At 34.2% G+C, this 20,078-nt stretch overlaps 3 protein-coding genes across 4 annotated transcripts; 1 reads left to right on the forward strand and 2 right to left on the reverse strand.

The window, feature by feature from the left end:
• The first annotated feature begins 487 nt into the window (after window positions 1–487).
• Window positions 488–3,603, forward strand: LOC116004250 (vacuolar protein sorting-associated protein 2 homolog 3). The gene is made up of 11 exons (XM_031244217.1): window positions 488–814; window positions 1,043–1,087; window positions 1,528–1,562; window positions 1,709–1,759; window positions 1,889–1,993; window positions 2,081–2,152; window positions 2,302–2,373; window positions 2,557–2,637; window positions 2,848–2,883; window positions 3,193–3,245; window positions 3,384–3,603. Exons 1-11 carry the CDS (start codon window positions 781–783, stop codon window positions 3,433–3,435), a joined length of 636 nt encoding a protein of 211 aa, XP_031100077.1. The 5' UTR covers window positions 488–780; the 3' UTR covers window positions 3,436–3,603.
• Window positions 3,604–4,827: 1,224 nt separating this feature from the next.
• Window positions 4,828–9,746, reverse strand: LOC116004249 (casein kinase 1-like). Its single transcript, XM_031244215.1, has 14 exons — window positions 9,035–9,746; window positions 8,815–8,855; window positions 8,173–8,242; window positions 7,760–7,908; window positions 7,551–7,646; window positions 7,205–7,275; window positions 6,851–6,912; window positions 6,674–6,737; window positions 6,462–6,546; window positions 6,128–6,254; window positions 5,937–6,010; window positions 5,787–5,850; window positions 5,610–5,704; window positions 4,828–5,434 (listed from the first exon to the last, which is right to left on the reverse strand). Exons 1-14 carry the CDS (start codon window positions 9,108–9,110, stop codon window positions 5,183–5,185), a joined length of 1,326 nt encoding a protein of 441 aa, XP_031100075.1. The 5' UTR covers window positions 9,111–9,746; the 3' UTR covers window positions 4,828–5,182.
• Window positions 9,747–15,457: 5,711 nt separating this feature from the next.
• LOC116004995 (serine/threonine-protein kinase tricorner-like) lies at window positions 15,458–19,542 on the reverse strand. Of its 2 annotated transcripts, none has more exons than XM_031245207.1 (13): window positions 19,471–19,542; window positions 18,923–19,244; window positions 18,355–18,529; window positions 18,180–18,263; window positions 17,842–18,083; window positions 17,532–17,748; window positions 17,378–17,457; window positions 17,062–17,146; window positions 16,842–16,973; window positions 16,643–16,756; window positions 16,045–16,092; window positions 15,822–15,963; window positions 15,458–15,576 (listed from the first exon to the last, which is right to left on the reverse strand). In XM_031245207.1, the coding sequence occupies exons 2-13, from the start codon at window positions 19,171–19,173 to the stop codon at window positions 15,485–15,487; spliced, it is 1,662 nt and encodes a 553-aa protein (XP_031101067.1). In that variant the 5' UTR covers window positions 19,174–19,244; window positions 19,471–19,542; the 3' UTR covers window positions 15,458–15,484. The 2 variants fall into 2 exon arrangements, with proteins under 2 accessions (XP_031101067.1, XP_031101066.1); XM_031245206.1 differs by having other exon boundaries at window positions 18,923–19,222; window positions 19,471–19,504.
• Window positions 19,543–20,078: the final 536 nt, after the last annotated feature.

Consider the following 20,078-nt stretch of genomic DNA (forward strand, 5'->3'; position numbering starts at 1 on the left):
GTTTGAGTAACCAGATTAACGACTTTAAGATAGTTGGTGACTTTTAAATAATGTATGTTTGTAATTGCTTAACTCATGAATTAAACGCCAGTGTTATTTGTCATGTAAGACGGGAGATAATTCATTTTATTCTTTTATTAATTAATATAAAGGTCGAAATATGATGGGTTTATGATTTGATCATGAAATTATTCATTTTATTGACATAACTAATTATATAATTAAAAATTACTTAGGGTGTGTTTAGTTAAAATATTGAAATTTAAATAGTAATAAGAATTGATAATGAATTTAAATGGAAGGGTAAATTTGAAAGTAAATAAAAATAAATAAATAATACAAGAAGTATGAATTCAATCCTCAATGAAAATAATATTAATTCTTTATACTTTAATAAATTGAGAAAATATTTATAAACAAATACTTCAGTCTACAGTTACAAAATTCCCACCTCATCGGGCAACAATCAATTTTGGGAGTGTAAAACGAAGTTGGAGAAGGAGTCAGATTTGTATTTCCGCGTCTGGATAGCAACGCAATAACCAAAAAGTTAAGGGGAAGAAATAATAAATGTGTAAAAGGTTGAAGTTGCAGAAAGGGAGGCCTGCAAATCTCTACAATTTCGAGGTTTCGCTCCTCTCTCCCCGATTATAAACCCAGCGCGACTTCATATAAGTCGCGAGTCAAGAGCTTTATACCCCCCTACCCCTGGGTTTATAGAATATCCAAGTTGTTGAATTGAATTGAGTTGCAGACTTACACTGCACCGTCATATCAAACATGAATATCTTCTCCAAGAAGCCTTCGCCTAAAGGTTCGCCCCCCAACCTTCCAATTTTTCTTTTTTCTTAATTCAATTTTTGGGTTTTCAGTAGCTGTGTTGACCCTTTTTTCTTGTTGGGATCAGTGGATAAATTTCAGCTCCTATTTTGGTTGATTCAAATTCTTCTATTTAGTGGTTGATCAGTGTCAAAATTGGATTTTTTTTTTTTGTTCACATGTGTGAAAAAGATTGTATCTTTACGTGTTGTTTACAATGCAGAGGTGCTTCGAGACAGTAAACGAGAAATGACCCATGCTACCAGAGGTGTGTGTTTCTGCTCTCTTCTTAATTAGATTATATGAATTTGCTAAAAAAAAAAATTAGATTATGTGAATTAAGTGTGCTTGTTCTGTTCATCAAGGAGAGTGCTATACTATACTAGTAAATACCTGTCTTTATGATATTTAGTATTGCTAGGAAAACTTGGAGTACATCAAATTGATAGTCTGTGACAAACTTTATGTTATGTTTGTTCTTATTGCACTTGTTATGGAGATATCTGGGAGGCTGACCTCCCATGTAGTTGTTTGGCTCTGTGAAAGAAAATGTTAAGCTTAATGATTGAAAGATAAAGGAAATAGTGACTGATCTCAATGTTTTATTATTCATGTTGATGTTTACGTTGTGTGCTAAAGCTTGTACTGGTGCTTGCACATCTAAACTGTGACATGAGTGGTAACTTGTGGTCTGTAATTGTGATGCAGGCATAGAGAAGGAAATTTCTGCTTTGCAGTTGGAGGTAATTTATTGATGCGATTCGTACACATAAGAATATGCGTGTGATCATAATGTTGAGATTATCTGTTCAGCTCTGTAGAAGTTACTTTTACTTGGAATCATATTTTAATGTTTAGAGAGAACCTAATGTGGTTTTTGATAAGACAGGAAAAGAAGCTTGTTGCTGAGATAAAGAGAACTGCTAAATCTGGAAATGAGGTGGGGGGTTTTGGTTGCTTATTCTGTTGGATCCTAAACAGCTGCGTTAGCTTTTGATTTTATTCATTGAGTGATAGGGTAGTCTTCTTAGGAGACTTGATTTGATCTTTCGTGTTTCCTTCGTTTCAGGCAGCAACTAAGATTCTAGCACGTCAGCTAGTCAGGCTAAGGCAGCAAATTGCTAACCTGCAAGGAAGTCGAGCTCAGATGAGAGGCATAGCAACTCATACTCAGGTAAACTGCTAAATCTTCACGGGATTTCATGTATAAGTTGCTTTTCTTCGGTGGTCTTACTTACCCAAAACTTCATTCTTACTCCAGGCAATACACGCCCAAACTTCGGTTGCTGCAGGCATGAAAGGTGCCACTAAAGCCATGACAGCTATGAACAAGGTCAGAATTCAGATAACTGATTTGAGATAACCGGTTTTCCTTTTCACTTTTGCATCTTCATGAGTTCGAAGATCCTTGTTGTTATTAATTCCAAGTTTTCTCTGTTAGTCCTCATTCTTATAGCGTATTGAAATTGAATCTATTTGCAGCAAATGGCTCCAGCAAAACAGGCGAAGGTTATTCAAGATTTCCAGAAGCAATCAGCACAAATGGATATGATTGTAAGAATGATTATACCTTCTCCAATTATAGTAATAAGACATAATGGACTGATTTCTGGCTTTATTTGAACTTCTATTGGTTTTTATCTTTCTAAGAAATGACCGTATCTAACCTTTCAAACACTAGAATCTTTTATGAAATTGTATTGTTGTTTAACTCTTCTCTGGAATTGCATTTTGCAGACGGAAATGATGTCAGATGCCATAGATGATGCTTTGGATGATGATGAAGCTGAAGAGGAAACCGATGAGTTGACAAATCAGGTATCCTTACTAAATGTTCCGATTCTTGAGCAAAATTATAAAAACCCTTTGAATGTTTACCTTACTAGAGTACACATAAGGAGGATGAAACACCATCATACAGAGTCCAGCATATCCTTAAACTTTGAGCGATATATATTTTTGTCTAGCTATATTATAATCTTGTTCATCTTATATGTTCTAACAAAGTATTTAATTTGACTTCCGTAGGTCCTTGATGAAATTGGTGTTGACGTTGCTTCACAGGTGAGTTTTGTACAATTATGCATTCGTTTTTGTTATAACACGATGTACTCACAAACACAAATAATTATATTAAGGATACTGTTAAACAGTGGCATTTCGTTTTTTTATTTTTTATTTTATTATTATTATTATTTTTTTTTTTTTTTTTTTTGGGTTCTAAATTTCTTTTTAAAGAATACTAATCAATATCGCTGTGTAAAATCACTCTTCACTACTCATTACACTTTCAAATGGCGTTTACAAATAAATCCATTTTGAACAATGCCACGGGTGCTCTGGTTAACGTTATTTATCTTGAATTCTTGACAGTTATCGGCAGCTCCAAAAGGAAAAATTGCTGGGAAAAAGGTCGAGGAGAGTAGGTACGTTCTTATTTTCTATTTACATGCTTGCTGGGTAAAATAATCAGTCCTCGACCTTCTCTTGCGTGCTGTATGCTATACAACGATCAACACATGTACCTAACAAATTGTTATCGTATTTCTCGTCTTTGCCTGCAGCTCCGGAATGAATGAACTCGAGAAGAGATTGGCTGCCCTTAGAAATCCTTAAGGTCAATGCCTCCTTTGTTTCCAATTGTGTCTTCTCATTTTATTTCTGTGATGAGTGATGACATCAAGTTTACTGTAATTCAATGTACATGACTTTTCTCTATTAAGAATTATGATATGTTGGGAGTTTGGTTTTAAGATCCTCAAATGAATCACTTGATACTCTTTAGATTCTTTTCATTTTATACTTTCTGCTATAATTAAACCCATTGCCTCCATGCCAGCTCTTATATGTGTGCCAACTTAAGAGGGTTATAAGTTAAACTTTCTTCCAAGTAAAAGTTAAACTCTATTGACACAATATCGAATACTGAGTGTTACAGTGATAAACTTGGCTAACACAATCCGGATCGAATATGCGTGCGACAAGTTAAAGAATTATAAGTTAATCATTTTTCTAAGAAAGAGTTAAATTTCAATTGGGATTGAATACAAAGTGTTATAATGTTATAGTGTTCAACTCTGTTAACACAGACGTGAATCGAATAGAGGTGTTAAACATTTTAAAGAATTCAAGAATTATAAGTTGAACTTTTTTCTAAGCAAGAGTTAAACTCTCTTGACACGATACATATTGAATACTAGGTGTTATAGTGTTAAGCCCTGCTACCACGAGTCCACGACCTAGATTGAATACTGTTGTAGTGTTTTTTTTTTTCGAAAAGATTGTTGCATGTTTAGTTCAAAAAGAATAAAAGTAAAGGGAATAGAATAGAATTTCAACATGATGGGAATAAGAAAGAAATATGATAGGAATACAATAGAATTTCAACATGAGAATAAGAAAGAAATATAATATGATTACAATTCTACCCCTTGGTTCAAAAGGGGAATAAACATGGAGTTATAAGAGGAATCATATTCTTGTGTTTGGTTGGACAAGTGAATAAAAAAGGACCCGTATCATTTAAGTAATTAAAATACCCCATACCCTTCAAAATAAAGCACATACAAATTTATGGTGGGTTTAGGGTTCGTGTATTGTGTGTATATATATACACAAAATTTGTAACAAAAAAAAAACATATATATAAATATATATATATAACACAAAAAAATAGAAACATGTCTTAGCGATAATAGGAAGCTCAAAAATGCTTGGAAATATATGTATTTATATGAAGGGTTTATAAAGGTATTTTATAATAATAAAACATCACTATTCCAAACAGGCTAGGAATAGCTAATATCAAAGGATAGATCATTCCGTGAAATTCTCTTCTTTACCGTAAAAATAAACAAAATAAATTTATTTTCCAATATAACATTACATTCTCAATGTATAATGTATTTCACGAACGTAAGTGTTATAATGTTAAACCTTTACTAACACAACCCGGATCAAATACTGAGTGTTATATGGAAAAAGGAAAAGAAAACAACACTCTTCATATTTTCAACAAACAAAGAACTGTGATTCCACACTATGCTTATTTGGATAGCCTGTTAAATATAGCCATTGCCTGGAAGGTGATATATTCATATTTCATACATAAACATTTATTACAGCTATCAAATCCTGTGTTACATATATGATGAAAACTCATGAAAGCTCATCACTTTCTTGGACGAGTCTAACAGCGTGGCGGCCATAATCTCTAGAGAAACAAAAACAATCGAACACTGATACAAGTCGGGATAAGCTTTAGTTGCAGCACAGGATAGGGTTTCCATTTACACAGGAAGTTCAATAGGCCAGAGATTGCCTTGAATTGCCAGAATTTCCTTATTAAAACTCGCGAGTCTCATCACTTCCGGATATTGAGGAACTCGAAGCTGCGAAGGGGGTCATCGCGGGTGCCCTTTGTTGCCCCTGACCGGGGCTTGGTTTCAGTCCCGGGATGAAGTCTTTGTGCAGTAGACGAGCGGCCAGTGCTTGACACTAATCTGCTCGGGCGACCATCGATTCCTTCAGCAGCGTGGGGTCTGCTGCTTGAAATCGCAGCTCTTTTTGAAGAGATGGCGTTTCTCGAGGTCCGACCCCTTTCAGAATCCGGTTGCTGCAGATAAGTCACGCCTACGTTTAGGTCAAATAGGTGTGGAAATAATAGAACACTACTGATAGAGTACACTATGTTTAGCAAAGAATTTCACGATCCTCAAACGATTACTATGTTTAGCAAAAAGGATCACTTCCAAAAAGACCGAGAAAAAACAAATGAGTATCAAGTTTACCACATCTTTTGATGAAGGTACGTCCTCTGATTTCTGTCTCGAGTTCTCACCATGCCGGCCAGGACCATTCCTCCTCGAAAGTGCCTCAACGGTGCCTGATAATCGAATAATCAAATATCATAAATGTCATAGTCCAATAAATTGTCGACATTAAATCTTTCGTTTGAAGAAAAGTACATGACATTCTTCCTGGTCTTTCAGCAGATGGCCCAGCATTTAATCCTGCATTCCCACTAGGATTCTGGAGACAAGGAAATATCGCGTAACCAAAATGAAGCAACAATTTCCAAAAAGCAACAATAAGAAAACAGTTTTAGAAGCACATACTCGCCCTCTAGAACTGGCACCAATCTGAGGATTCTTCAAAATTGTCCAATCGAAAACAAAGTCAAATTGATAACCTGCAGCCGTAAGAAGGTTAAAATGCAGAGAAAATAGCTGTAAAATTGATAAACTCGCATGCAAATTTGAAATTTTGGACAGGAACAAAAGCAATAAGATCCACTTTCTCAATTTACCTTCACGAATAAACAAATCTCTGAAAAGCCGCTTAAGATAAGAATAGTCTGGTTTATCTTCAAAACGTAACGATCGACAATAGTGGAAGTATGATATGAACTCTGACGGATATGACTTGCACAGCACCTGTAGTCCAGAATAGAATCGTGTATAAGTTGTCTACAATGCTGATATGAATTCAATATAATTGTTACACACCCCGCCCCCCTCGCCCCCAAAGTTAAAGCATCATATTGTCAATCACTTTGAGGCAAAATGATAAAGTCCGAATTCCCCAAAACTAGCATAAAAGCATGTAGTTCTATTTTCGTTTTATTCGGTAGCCATGAGTACCTCTATTGGAGTAAGCATTTTCTTTTCACTGATTCTATCATATTTCTGCTTTTTGGTACCAGCTTTTAGACCCTGCCATGGAAGGCTGAGGCAAGAAGAAATTCACGATAAGGGCACATAAAAGAATTTATTATGTTAAAACAATACAAAACCCTAATAGAACAACTCCACTTGAGAAATAATATAAAATAGGTAACCCTAAAAAATACAACCTTCCTCTGAGGAAGTACATAAGCACATAACCCAGAGACTCCAAATCATCCCTTCTGCTTTGTTCTGTCGGCAAATAGAGAACGGTGATTGATAACTTTAGAAATGATTCTAAAATTGAATCAAATTATATCTCTTCTATATAAGTTGAAATCTGAAGTATTGTGTAGTAAGCTCACCAACACCAAGGTGCGTGTTGACACTAGCATAACGAGCTGTGCCTGTCAGATTCTTGTTTTCCCTGTGACAGGAGTTGAACATAAACCATTCAGCGGTTTTAAAGATGACATATTGTCCATCCTTTGCACGAGAGGTGGGAGGATTGAGAGAATATTCTTTACCCCATAGACATTAAGGTCAAAATGTAGTAACTAACGATCTATAAAAATAACATATTTTTGTTTGTTTTTGAGCAACGGAAACTCCCCTTGCACGTGATACACAAATTTAATGCAAAGAGGATGCCGCGTTAGATTAGGTTAGAATTATGCAATTTCGATTCACCAACCAGTAAAATCAGAAAGTGTCAGTACCTGTATGGAATATGCTTATGAGTCTGAAGATCCCTATACTTTTTGGCAAGGCCATAGTCAATGATATAAACCTGCACAAATATTTCGCCTCTATTAAGTTTAAGATCATGCTGTCTTAAAAAAAATTAACTTGGAGTCGGGCCTTCTTTTTGCACAATTACAGATATGATAGTAATGGTCAAAATCCAATTATTTCTTAGCCTATTCAATCCAAGTATGTTTTGATCTATCACTTCCTCTCCTATCTCCTACTAACCACCAGTGATCACTCTTTCTAACCAAGATATTATTTATGACGTTGAACAGCCATTTTAAAACAAACTAGATAACAAATCAAAGAAATTACCTGATTTGCTTTGCGACTTAGGCCCATCAAGAAATTATCTGGCTTTATATCGCGGTGTAGAAGTCCTCTGGCATGCATGTACTCAACTCTATTAATCTGGAAAAAAAAAAAGAATTAATAGGATAATCACAAATGGATAATAGACGAAACATAGCTTCTATGCATGCAAAAAAGAATGCATAACGCGTGTTTAGCTAATAACTACTTACTAATTGATCTGCAAGCATTAATACAGTTTTTAGAGAGAACTTCCTATTGCAGTAGTTGAAGAGATCTTCCAAACTTGGACCAAGGAGATCAATGACCATAACGTTGTATTCACCCTCAACACCAAACCATTTAAGATTGGGAATGCCCGCTTCATAAGAATAGGAAAATAAAGAGTCAACCCGTTGTCTAGAATGTGATTCAATCTACAGACTCAATCACTGTAGCATTTTTTCTTTACTTGATGAAAATGATCAGATAACAGACAATCTTGTATGTAATACTTAACCCAAAAAAAAAAAAAAAAAGCTTAACAATAACATGCATAGCCAGGAAACGAAGAAGTGAAGAAGGCAGAACAGCAGACATTTGATAGCGCAAAGAAGATAAACAAAGGAGAGTACTAAAAGCTTACTTCCTCCTTGGAGAAGCGTATAAATTTTTGATTCATAGTGAAGCTGTGGATGTCTGGTATTGACTGGCTCCTGGTAATTTCAGCAATAATACAAAACAATGTAAGGACATAGATACAGCATAAGGAATAGGGGTTACAAAATTAAATAGATGCTACTATTGCATCCATATTTATCTATAAAACTTTATCGTTGTCTTCAATAAATTAAAAGTGCACATATACTGAAGCAGCATCAGATACAATATAACACCTAATATGTACCAATTGAAGACCATAAACAATGCAATGAATCAATTACTGCTCATTTCATCCATCTCTTTAAAGAATCAGAGATGAATATTTGTCAAGACAAATGCAATCAGATATTGTCCTGCTTTAGTTAGACAACTCTCTTTGATAGACAAATTATATAACAAAGGAAAACGCTACCATCTAGCTTAAGTTTCGAAATAAGTGTCTAGTACAGAATTACAAACAAGACCGAAAAAGATTCAGCCATCACACTTGATTGTTTAAACTTAACCACATAGGAACAATTTAGCAGCATTTGCACAACACAGTATAAGCAACCACGAGAGATTATACATTTATACGTAATCAATATTTGGGTAATGATCAGACAAATACTGAAAGAAACATTACCAATTTGATGGCAACTTCTTCGCGACTTTGCAAATTGGAACCTGTGTAAGTTAACCACAATAGAGAACAGGAATCATTACAACAGTCAGAAAAAACTAACAGCAAAATAGCAACAGGAAATGAAAAATCAAGGTGAGAATAAATTTTAAAAAGGAAAAACATAATCTTTTGAAATAAAATTACATCAAATCGAATCAAAATGCTAAACAGATAGACATACCTAAATATAGCTCACCAAAAGACCCACTCCCGATCTTCCTCCCCAGCTTAAATTTGCCGCCGACAACATGATCCATGGCGATTCAGCCACCACGAAACGATCAATTTATAGAACAATAATAATCCGACGCCCAGAAGCCCAAATTTTCAATCAGATTTAGCGTTACAAATCCAAACACACAACACACACACAAAATTAAGACCTCAACGGATCCAACTTCCTCGATTTCACCATACAAACAAAATCAAAAAATCCCAAAAACCCACCAACCAAGACAAAATTTTTGCATCGCCCCACCCCTCTACATCCCTGGAAAAGCACAACCCACATCCAATCTCAACGGAACCCTAATCCGCAAGCACCAACGATCCTCATTGATCAAACAAAAAGCAGCCAATGCCCAGACCGATGAATGCCCGTATCAATAAACATAAAAAACAGTGTGCATCTACGTTTCTCAAAGCGATGAATCCGTAAACGCTGAAAATTAAAGAAAAGAAACAAAATAAGCTCGTGGGGCCGGGGGAGACAAACGGGCGAAGATTGGGGAGAGAGAAAGGGGGGGAAAAGCGTTTTTCAGAAAAAGCAAATGGTTTTGTGCGACAATGAGAGAGAATGATTGACTGAATGAATGAATATACGTGGGAATGGTGTTGATGGTGGTGGTGGGAGAGAGGGCCAGAGAAGAAGAAACGAGGCAGCCAGCCAGCAGGTGGCAATCATTTTTCTATTTTTCTATTTTGTTTAAAAAAAAAAAATCTTTTTGTCGTTTTCTATTTTCTCCCCTCAAAATATCAGACATAGTAAAACTTTTTTTTTTTTTTCGATTAGTACTAAACTTAATTGTGGATTTGTGGATTACTATACTCATTAATTAATTAATGTTCGCTAATCCTCCTTTTCTAGTCATTTTGTCTGCCGGCTTGCACGTCCTCGATGGAAAAATTTATTAAAAAAAATAAAAATCTTTAGCAAACAACATAGAGGATCAAGATAAAAGATATAATGGGAGAAGAAAATACAGAAGATATAATTTTTTTTGAGTACACAGAAGATATAATTTAATTAAGTGGATGGATCATAAATCCTGTATCAGAATATTGAGTCTGATTTTTTACTTAAGTTTGTAGTGTGTGCTATTACAAATGAATGGTGTTTATTCAGTGCACATCATTTAATAATGATTACGAGTTGTCATCATAATGTGCATATATACCCTTTTAGTTGTGCTATGTGCAAGCTCTCAATCCCCCAAACCGGCCCCAAGTATAATATAAGGTTGCTTGTCGTAAAAAAAAAAAAAAAAAAAAAAAAAAAAAAAAAAAAAAACTTTCTCAGTTAACTTCTCAAATTTAAATATTATCTTCATTTTCAATTGCCCGTCTTGATCTCTCTCGGATAACATTCTTTAATATCTCAAATATTTTTTCAAGAATAAGACGACTTATTCCATTCATTTCATTTAGTTCCATGCCATGCAATGAATTTTAAAATTTGTTATATTATTTCGTGACAAAAAGATATAGTTGTAATTGGGAGTTGGAATAGTTAATGTCATTGGTTTGATAAGTATTTCACTTGTTGGATATGGTTGGTATATCTTCTTCCAACCATGCATTGGCATTCATATATACTTTATCCCTCATGCTTTGAAAATTTAATTTATTTATTCAAATAAATTTTTACAAAATAAACGTTTAAAAATTAATTTATATATATATATATATATATATATATATATATATATATATATATATATATATATATATATATATATAACAAAGGGTTATTATTAATTGTAAAATAATAGGTTAATTCCAAATATGATAACATACTCATATTATTATATGCCATTTTATGAGATTTAAACAATTAAAAATTAATAGCATATTAACAATTTTATCAAGCTAACATTTTATACAGATAGGTAATGAAATTAGTTAATTAAATACTCGGGGCAATAAGGATGAGGGAGGGGGACAACTTGACCAAGTATAACCTCTATAGCGTGCTTTACCCATATACTCGTGTAATATACATTCTTATATATCATACATTTTGTTGGGGACAACTTGACCAAATATAATCTCTATGGACACGATGATCATGTCTACTATCTTTGCGTGCTTTGCCCATATCTCGAGTAACATGCATTCTTATATAGAGAAAATATCATTTTTAGTCCCTCAACTATAATACATGTATCAATTTTGGTCCTTGACTATTAAAAATTTCAAATTAGGTCCATGACTATTCAATTTGTATCACTTTTGGTCCTTGACTATTAAAAATTTCAAATTAGGTCCATGACTATTCAATTTGTATCACTTTTGGTCCTTGACTATTAACATTTTCAAAGAGTTTTTTCCCAAAATGGTCCATCGACTATTGCTCATTCTCAATTTTGCATTTCGACTTTCAATTGCACCTAATGTGGTCCCTCGACTTTCAAAAACTCACCCAATTTGGTCCTCCGTTACATATTCCGTCAAATCAGTGTTAAAATGGAGGGTATTTTCGTCCATTTACCTATTGTTAGCCTAATAAACATTGAGAAATAGTTGAGGGACTATTTTGAGAATAGTCAAGGGACCATTTTGGGAAAAACTATTTTATTCATTTCATCTTTGTTTATTTTCATTTTTTAGACTCTATAAAATTAGAATTTCTATACATTTTTTTTCTTACAAATATAAATAGTTAAAATCGCGCAATCCAACCTCAAAATTTTTGACTTTCTATACAGACTTTTCCCCTCTAAATATACAAACTATTCCTATGAAGTTTTACAATAAGTTCCGTAAATTTCATAAATACTCATATACTTCTTTTTTTTTTTTATGTTCATAGACAATCAATCACTATGTATCACATTAAATATTACTTTTACCATTGAAAATAATATATTTTTTTCAAGCGTAGACACCCAAAGAGTGTAAAATGTAGGGAAAATATTGGACCGAAAGGTAAATTTTTCTAGTAAACTTCTCAGGTGAGCCGAAAAGTAAAATCTCGTCAATGTTTCCTGCAATATTTTATGTATTTGATTTCGAAATAATTATTAAATTTTATATTAATTTACATTATTTAAGATATTGTATGACATCTTTTATATGTTTTCCTCTTCTTATTTTTTTATTAATTATTAATTATTAAGGCAAGTATAATTTATTTTGTAACGTGGACACATTATTTTTAATAATTTTGATTTAATTAAATTATACATTAATTATAAAAATCCTACCTAATAATTTTAGTATGTTACACGGGACACAATAATTATTATAAATAATGTTTAATAATTGTCAATTTTTATAAAAATCATAAAATCTTTTGTGTTGTGAGCACATTATTTTAAATTATTTGAGTTTAATAATATTATATCTTATTTATAAAAAAAAATCCAAAGTAATATATTTAGTACTACAGATGTGACTAAGAATTATTTTAATCGGTACTTAAAAAATGAGTATTTATGAAATTTACGAAACTTATTGTAAATCTGCATAGGAATAGTTTGTATATTTAGATAGAGGAAAAAAGTCTGTAAAAAGTTAAAAAATTTTATGATGGATTGCACGATTTTAACTATTTATATTTGTAAGAAAAAAAATGTATAGAAATTCTAATTTTATAGAGTCTAAAAAATGAAAATAAACAAAAATGAAATAAATAAAATAGTTTTTCCCAAAATGGTCCCTTGACTATTCTCAAAATAGTCCCTCAACTATTTCTCAATGTTTATTAGGCTAACAATAGGTAAATGGACGAAAATACCCTCCATTTTAACGCTGATTTGACGGAATATGTAACGGAGGACCAAATTGGGTGAGTTTTTGAAAGTCGAGGGACCACATTGGGTGCAATTGAAAGTCGAAATGCAAAATTGAGAATGAGCAATAGTCGAGGGACCATTTTGGGAAAAAACTCCATTTTCAAATTAGGTGCATGACTATTCATTTTGTATCTCATTTGGTCCTGCCGTTAAATTTCCGGCGAAGTCATCGGGGGTGACCAGCGTTTTCTATTTTATTATTATTATTTTTTATTTTAAAGTTTTTGTTTATTTAAAAGTTACGGAGTATTAAAAAAAATTTTTAAATAAAAATTAAATAAATTAGTCGGTCACCGGTGACTTCGCCGGAAATTTGACCGAAAAATTTAACGGCAGGACCAAATGTGATACAAAATGAATAGTAAAATTTAACGGCAGGACCAAATGTGATACAAAATGAATAGTCATGCACCTAATTTGAAACAAATGTGATACAAAATGAATAGTCATGCACCTAATTTGAAAATGTTGTGATACAAAATGAATAGTCATGCACCTAATTTGAAAATGTTAATAGTCAATGACCAAATGTGATACAAATTGAATAGTCATGCACCTAATTTGAAAATTTTAATAGTCAAGGACCAAAATTGATACATATATTATAGTTGAGGGACTAAAAATGATATTTGCTCTTCTTATATATTATAAGTTTTGTCTTCATTTTATGTCGAATCACATTTTCTCGTTTTAAGGTCCAACTTAGACAAATTAAACCAACAATATTGAGCGAGAGTTTGGTGGGCCTAAGTGCTTAACTATGCACCATGAACTAATAAAATTAGCTAACAATTAGTAATGATTAACAACTAATCCTCAAACAAGGGCATTGTATTTTCTTTTCTTAAGACAAGGTCAAAACTTAGTTAGATTGATGAAATAATTTAACAAATATATGACTTCTTCAATCATTTGGGGGTGGGGGTGGGGGAGAGGGGTATGAGGGGACAAATAACTTGGTCAGATATAACATTTACACACCTGGCCATGCCCACTATATACTCTACATATATGCTCACTCATGTAACATATAAGCATCCTTATATATCATATGTTTTATCTTTATCTATGTGATCAGATCACCTTTTTTTTCGTGTTAAAGTCCAACTCAAGCAATTCAAATTAACTAGATTGGTGATATTGAGTGGGGGGTTTGGAGGGCGTAACTATGCAACATAACCCCACGCATGAAGTGATGAACTAATAAAATTAACTAACTATTAATAGTTAACAACTAATTCTCAAACAACACCATCGTATTTGTATTTTCTTTTCCTAAGATAGTTTATTTAGATTGGTGAAATAATTTAACAAATAATATTACTTGTTCAATTATATATATATATATATATATATATATATATATATATATATATATATATATATATATAATACAAAAAAAAAACTTATATAATAATCAACTGATATAGTGTTAGTAAGGTTATCCTCAACCTTGAAAGTTTACCACTTTTAGGTAAGGTAAAAACAAATTCGTTTTTCCCTTTGTTTTAATGCCACACTGTTTAGCAAGATTGCTAATGTTAGCTTTTGTATTTTTTTTTTTAAATTATATATAGGGTCCGATTCAGGTGAGAACTATTGTTTGGGTGTGAATTTGTGAACTCCTATGCACCGTTGAGATGTGAGATTGGACGGTCGAGATCTGAGTATTGGTGTGTATCCGGTGCAGTTGTGCAGTCGTGTAATAATGTTGTACAATGGTGCAGTGATGTATATTTATCATGTCAAAATCATTATAAAATATACAATGTCAAAATCATTATAAACCACAAGATCGTGCAAGATCAAAGGGCACAATTGTACACAGGTTCACATGTTAACAGACTTTTTCATTTGAACCTAATTCTATATATTATTTATTTATTTATTGAAAGTGAGACCATTTTTGAAAGCAAGTGAATATTACAAGATGTAAAAAAAAAAAAGCAAAGTAATTGCAAATTTGATAATGTGAGAGTAAAGTCCACTGCTTGAAAATCAAATTTGTAACATTTTAATACAAAAATCATGTTTTATCCGCTTCGTCACTCATTTTGGGAGTCAAACCCAATCTTTAGACAATACATCCATTTTCTGCCCATCAAATGCAGACATCTCCAATGTCACGGATTTCTTAATCAGTTGATCCATCATCCATATTTCTTCACGTTAGCAACTAAACCTTAAACAATTTGACACGTTTTCCATGTGAGTGAATTTTTTCTAAATAAAAATAAAAATCTGTGGCATGCCCAGTTCTGTCAGTGACAGGCCACCCCTCCCCCTATGATTCCTTTGATTTGAATCATTTGATGCAAAATATGTTAAAAACCACGTGCCCAAATTCACTAAATTATTAATTTCGAAACAAAATTTAAACTACATTCTCAAAATACTCAAACACATTAAGTAAAAAATCGTGAAGTACTATAAACACACTTAAAGGTTTACATGAATTAATTTATATTTTACAGAAGTATAAACAAAAAACACCGTCCTATACAAAAGAAGAAAAAAATACACTCGTTTTTATAACCAAAAAAAAAAAAAAATCAAAAAAATGATATGATCCAAGAAGCCATGAGAGATGCAGGGAAGATCTGCAGATTGGAGAATTATGGGTCATCTGAAACTTCAGTTCGAGAAGACGGCACAGTCTTGTAGCTAGCTTCAGAGTGCTGAGAGTCTGATGTTTCTGTCTCACCATCTGTTAGACAACAACATGGAAAATGGGAAATGAAGAAATGAAAGAACCGGCAACCTCAGCAAAGTTGGTCTGACTGTTGACTTGGTAATCATAAGGTTACAAGTTCAACTTCTGGTGGGAGCGGCTTATTAGCTTTCTTAGTTTGAGTTGGCGGGATTTACCCAGTGTACATATTCAGGTAGTGACTGCAGGTTTTCATCGTCACTAAAAAAAATGAAAGATCAGAGCAGGAGTTGCATGCATACCAAAGAGTGACTTGATGGTTGGCCTCTTGGGCTTGTTGGAAGTTTTCTTGAGTTCAGCCATGCCAGGGACTTGGTAATCATTCACAATCTCGAAATTTTTGTAGGTGTAGCCGACGAAGTTGACATCTTTGGATGATAGCATCTGCAGGGAGAGGAGGAGAATGAGATGAATTGAGAGTTTATGGGGAGGAATGTAGTCCCAAATGGGGTGCAGGCACAGTACCTTTCTCCATTGCCCAGATTTTGATGAAGTATGAGTGTGGCTTTCTGACTGCAGCCCAGCAAAACAGTGAAACACAAAAGGTCAAAACCTTCTCAATAAGGGCTAATCAAATGTATGTGTTCCTTTTTTAGTAACGAAGGAAACTCGTAGTCACTATCCGAGTGTACACTGGGTAAACTCTGCCTTGTGATCCTAGCCGACCAGCCTAGTTTGTCCATTGCTGATTGGCTCAAACCAAGAAGACTAATAGGCCGCTCCCGCTGAGAGTCAACAACCTAACCAACTTGGCTGGGGTTACTGCTTTGTGACCTTAATCGACAAACAATCACAAGGAGGTAAACCAGCCTTGTTACCCGACCACAAGGAGGTAAACTAGCCTTATGATCCTAGCTAGCAAAGGACCACAAGGAGGTAAACTGGTCTAAGTTGTCCATAGCTGACTTACTCAAACCAAGAAAATCAATAGGTTGTTTCTGTTGAGAGTAAAACTTGTAACCTTGTGATTACCAAGTTTACAACCTGACCAACTTGACTGGAGTTGTCCCGGATATATGTGTTCTGAAAGCAGGAAAAATAAGAGGTGAAAGGGAACCAGTACCTCCTCAAACTTTTCAAAGTTTTGAGTGTCCAACTCATCATTGACTTCAGGTATGAAAGCAGCTTCCATATGATATATTCTGTCCCAATCAACTCCATTGAACCAAGGATGGGCCTATAATGAGGCAAAACAGACAGCCTAAACAACTGAAACTGATCCAAGAACACATATAGACAACATAGTACACACCATAAAACACCTTTATTTCAGTTGCACCATTTGATCCAAGCCTCTTGGTCACATCACAAAGTAGTCTGCTGATAATGTCTTTGGCTTCAGGAGACAACTTTGCTTCTTCAGGAAACTTGAGATGTGCTCTCCAGTTTACAATCTGCATATTTGAGTGCAAAATCATTGCAGAGAACAAAAGAGTGAGACGTGACAACGTTCCTACATTTATATACCCAAATTAAGTTTACCTTCCTACATGTTGACATGGGATCATCAGAGTAAAAAGGTGGATAACCCACAAGCATTTCATACATTATAGCACCAAGTGACCACCTATAAGCAAGGACAACCTTAGGTTATAATGGATCTTGTGAGGAACAAGCAGAAAGATAGAAAACATGTCATTCCAATATCTTAGATACAAATGATTCCAGAAGGTATGAGGAAAGCAAAACACATCTTATGGAACAGGGTTGTCGTCGGTTGAACTGATAATTACAAAAGTCGATGAAGAAGATATGAAAAAGATGCAGCCAAGGTCTGATTAACATACAACATACTAACCAGTCACATTCCATCCCGTAGCCTTTCTTCAACAAAACCTCTGGCGCGATATAGTCTGGTGTACCCACAGTGGAATAAGCCTGCAATAGGCCAATGGTCATATGAAGAATGAAATTGCTTAAAAAAGAAAAACGCATTATAAGAAAAGGCTTACAAGTGTCCTCCGATTTTTTTGCCAATGTTGTAGTTGCTCTTGCTGAGTGCGTTTTGGAGCTTGAGCATGATCGTCAGACTTTGAAGCTTCACCGGTATTATCTGCCGTGAAGTCCTTCTCTTGTAGGGTACTGCAGTCTAAAGGTTTACATAGTCCAAAATCTGAGAGTCTTAAATGACCATATCTATCCAGTAGCAGGTTATCAGGCTTGATATCTCTGTCGAAAATAGGATGTAGTATGAGAAGGTATAACGAATTGAGTATTACAAAAACACTACCAAATTAACCCGGGCAACAAACAAATGATGACCTATGTATATAGTTATGCTTATGGATAGATTCAATAGCCAAAACAGTCTCTGCAACATAAAATCTCGCCTCATCGTCTGTTAAAATATCCTTTCTCATCAGCAATGTCATCATATCTCCACCAGGCAGATATTCCATGATGAGGTATAGGTACTCTTCATCTTGAAAAGAACAATACAGTTTGACAATACAATTGCTATCCACCTCTGCTAGCAGATTCCTCTCAGCCTTCACATGTTCAACCTAATATAATCAACAAGTTAGGGACTAGTAACCACAGTTAATAAAGGTTATAAAGCTAGCCATGATTAAGACCACCCGAAGAAGATAATCACAAACCTGTCCTCTGCGAAGCATTTCTGATTTCTTAAGCTTCTTCATTGCATACACATGACCGGTTGTCTTTTCCCTACAAATTCTTACCTGTACAACAAAGAAGCCAATCACTAACATATGATTCCCAGTTCAAACTGGGAACTACCCAGGGCCCCTTAAATGCAACAAAAACAATTACCTCCCCAAATGCACCCTTTCCAATCATTGTTAGTAACTCAAAATCATCAGCTCCCATTTTGTGCCTCCTCAACCTCATAAATTCTGTTTCCTTCTTCTCCAAATATTTTAGCAGATTATTTTGATCTTCTTCTGAAACATCAGCGTCGGCAAGTTTCTTTTCAAGTAAGCTTCGACTGCATGCCAAACAACAGAAATGAGGAACAACTATACATTTCACAGCACTGCAAAGGACATTGATTGCAAAAGTATTGAACAGTACATATGATGAGGGCAATATATATATATACATGCTTTATCATATGGATCAGTTTCTGCTTTCATACCCTGAGAAGAAAGATAAATGTAGGGGGAAAACGGAAACCTCAGTGAAGTTATACAGACAATTGACTTGGTAACCATAAGGTTACAAGTTCGACTCCTAAAAAGAGCAGTCTATTGGCCTTCTTGGTTTGAGCTGGTCAGCTATGGACAACCTATGCTGGTTTCCTGGTCCTTTGCCAGTTAGGGTCATAAGGGGGGTTTACACAAGATAAATGTAAGAACAAAAGGCAATGTGTAAGGCATACCGCTCCCTTCTCTCCTGCAAAATTCTCATCTTCTCCTTGTAATGATTCTCTATGTACTGCTTTGCTGCAGCTACCTTCTGCTTGGTAACATTGGAGGCTTCTTCATTGGATAACTGCTTAGAATCTTCATTTCCACCACCCATTGAATCACTCTCCTGATTTGATGTTCTTGAATTATCGCGGGGCTGAAGCTTCTGCAACCAATTCCTCTTGGATTCCATGTACTTACTTCCCTTTCCCTCAATTATCATAACATACAAACAACCTCCATGCCCTCATTGCAATCTTTCTCTACCCATTCTAAACAAAATCCCAAGAAAACCTATTAAAGACACAATTTTGATCACAACCATGACTCTGGAACAACGTTAATAGCCACATTATGCATCAATTCAACATAAAACAGAACCCAATTTCCTCGTTTTGTTTTCAATGGAGGAAAAAAGCATGAATTCAGGCTTCAATTATCAATATTTTAACTTGAAAAGGACCAAAAGCATACGAACATTTGCAGAGAAAGAAATAGAGAGACCCAATATAATTAATACCGCGGAAACTTGGCGTTGGAGGAGAAGGCAGATATGCGAGTGGTGATACAGAGATATGGCAATGGCGATATGCAATTGCAGCAGAAAAAAGCAGAAACAGAATTGGTGAAATCAGTAAATATGTATATTACAAAAGGAGTAATAATAATAATAGTAAAAATAAAGAAAAAATGTAAGAAGTAGAGAGGGAAGAAAGGAACAGCTAAAGCGAGATTTACGTTGGTTGAAGCTCCTTGTTGTTCGCATGACGATGGTCTTCGCCCTTCATGGCTTCCCTCCCTTCTTTTTTTCTTTTTTTAATTTATTATAACTAGTATTTCCACTCGTGCGATGCGCAAAATAAATTTGTTATAATATATTAAGAATATTTAGATCGATATATAATTATATAAATTATAACATCAAATATTATATAGTGTAATTGAAAATATGTTTTGGATCGATTATCTTTTCTGATGTTATCCTTGTTTGAATTTCACCAAATAATTATTTAATTAATAGCTAATATGTAGATGTATGCATGCATGCTGAAACTTTAGAGATCTTATATATTATTGTTTAGGATTTTTATAAATTGAGCAAATATGCTCGTTCTCTAGTAACTTAGT

Source organism: Ipomoea triloba, chromosome 14 (assembly GCF_003576645.1).
Source record: "Ipomoea triloba cultivar NCNSP0323 chromosome 14, ASM357664v1".
Classification (NCBI taxonomy): domain Eukaryota; kingdom Viridiplantae; phylum Streptophyta; class Magnoliopsida; order Solanales; family Convolvulaceae; genus Ipomoea; species Ipomoea triloba.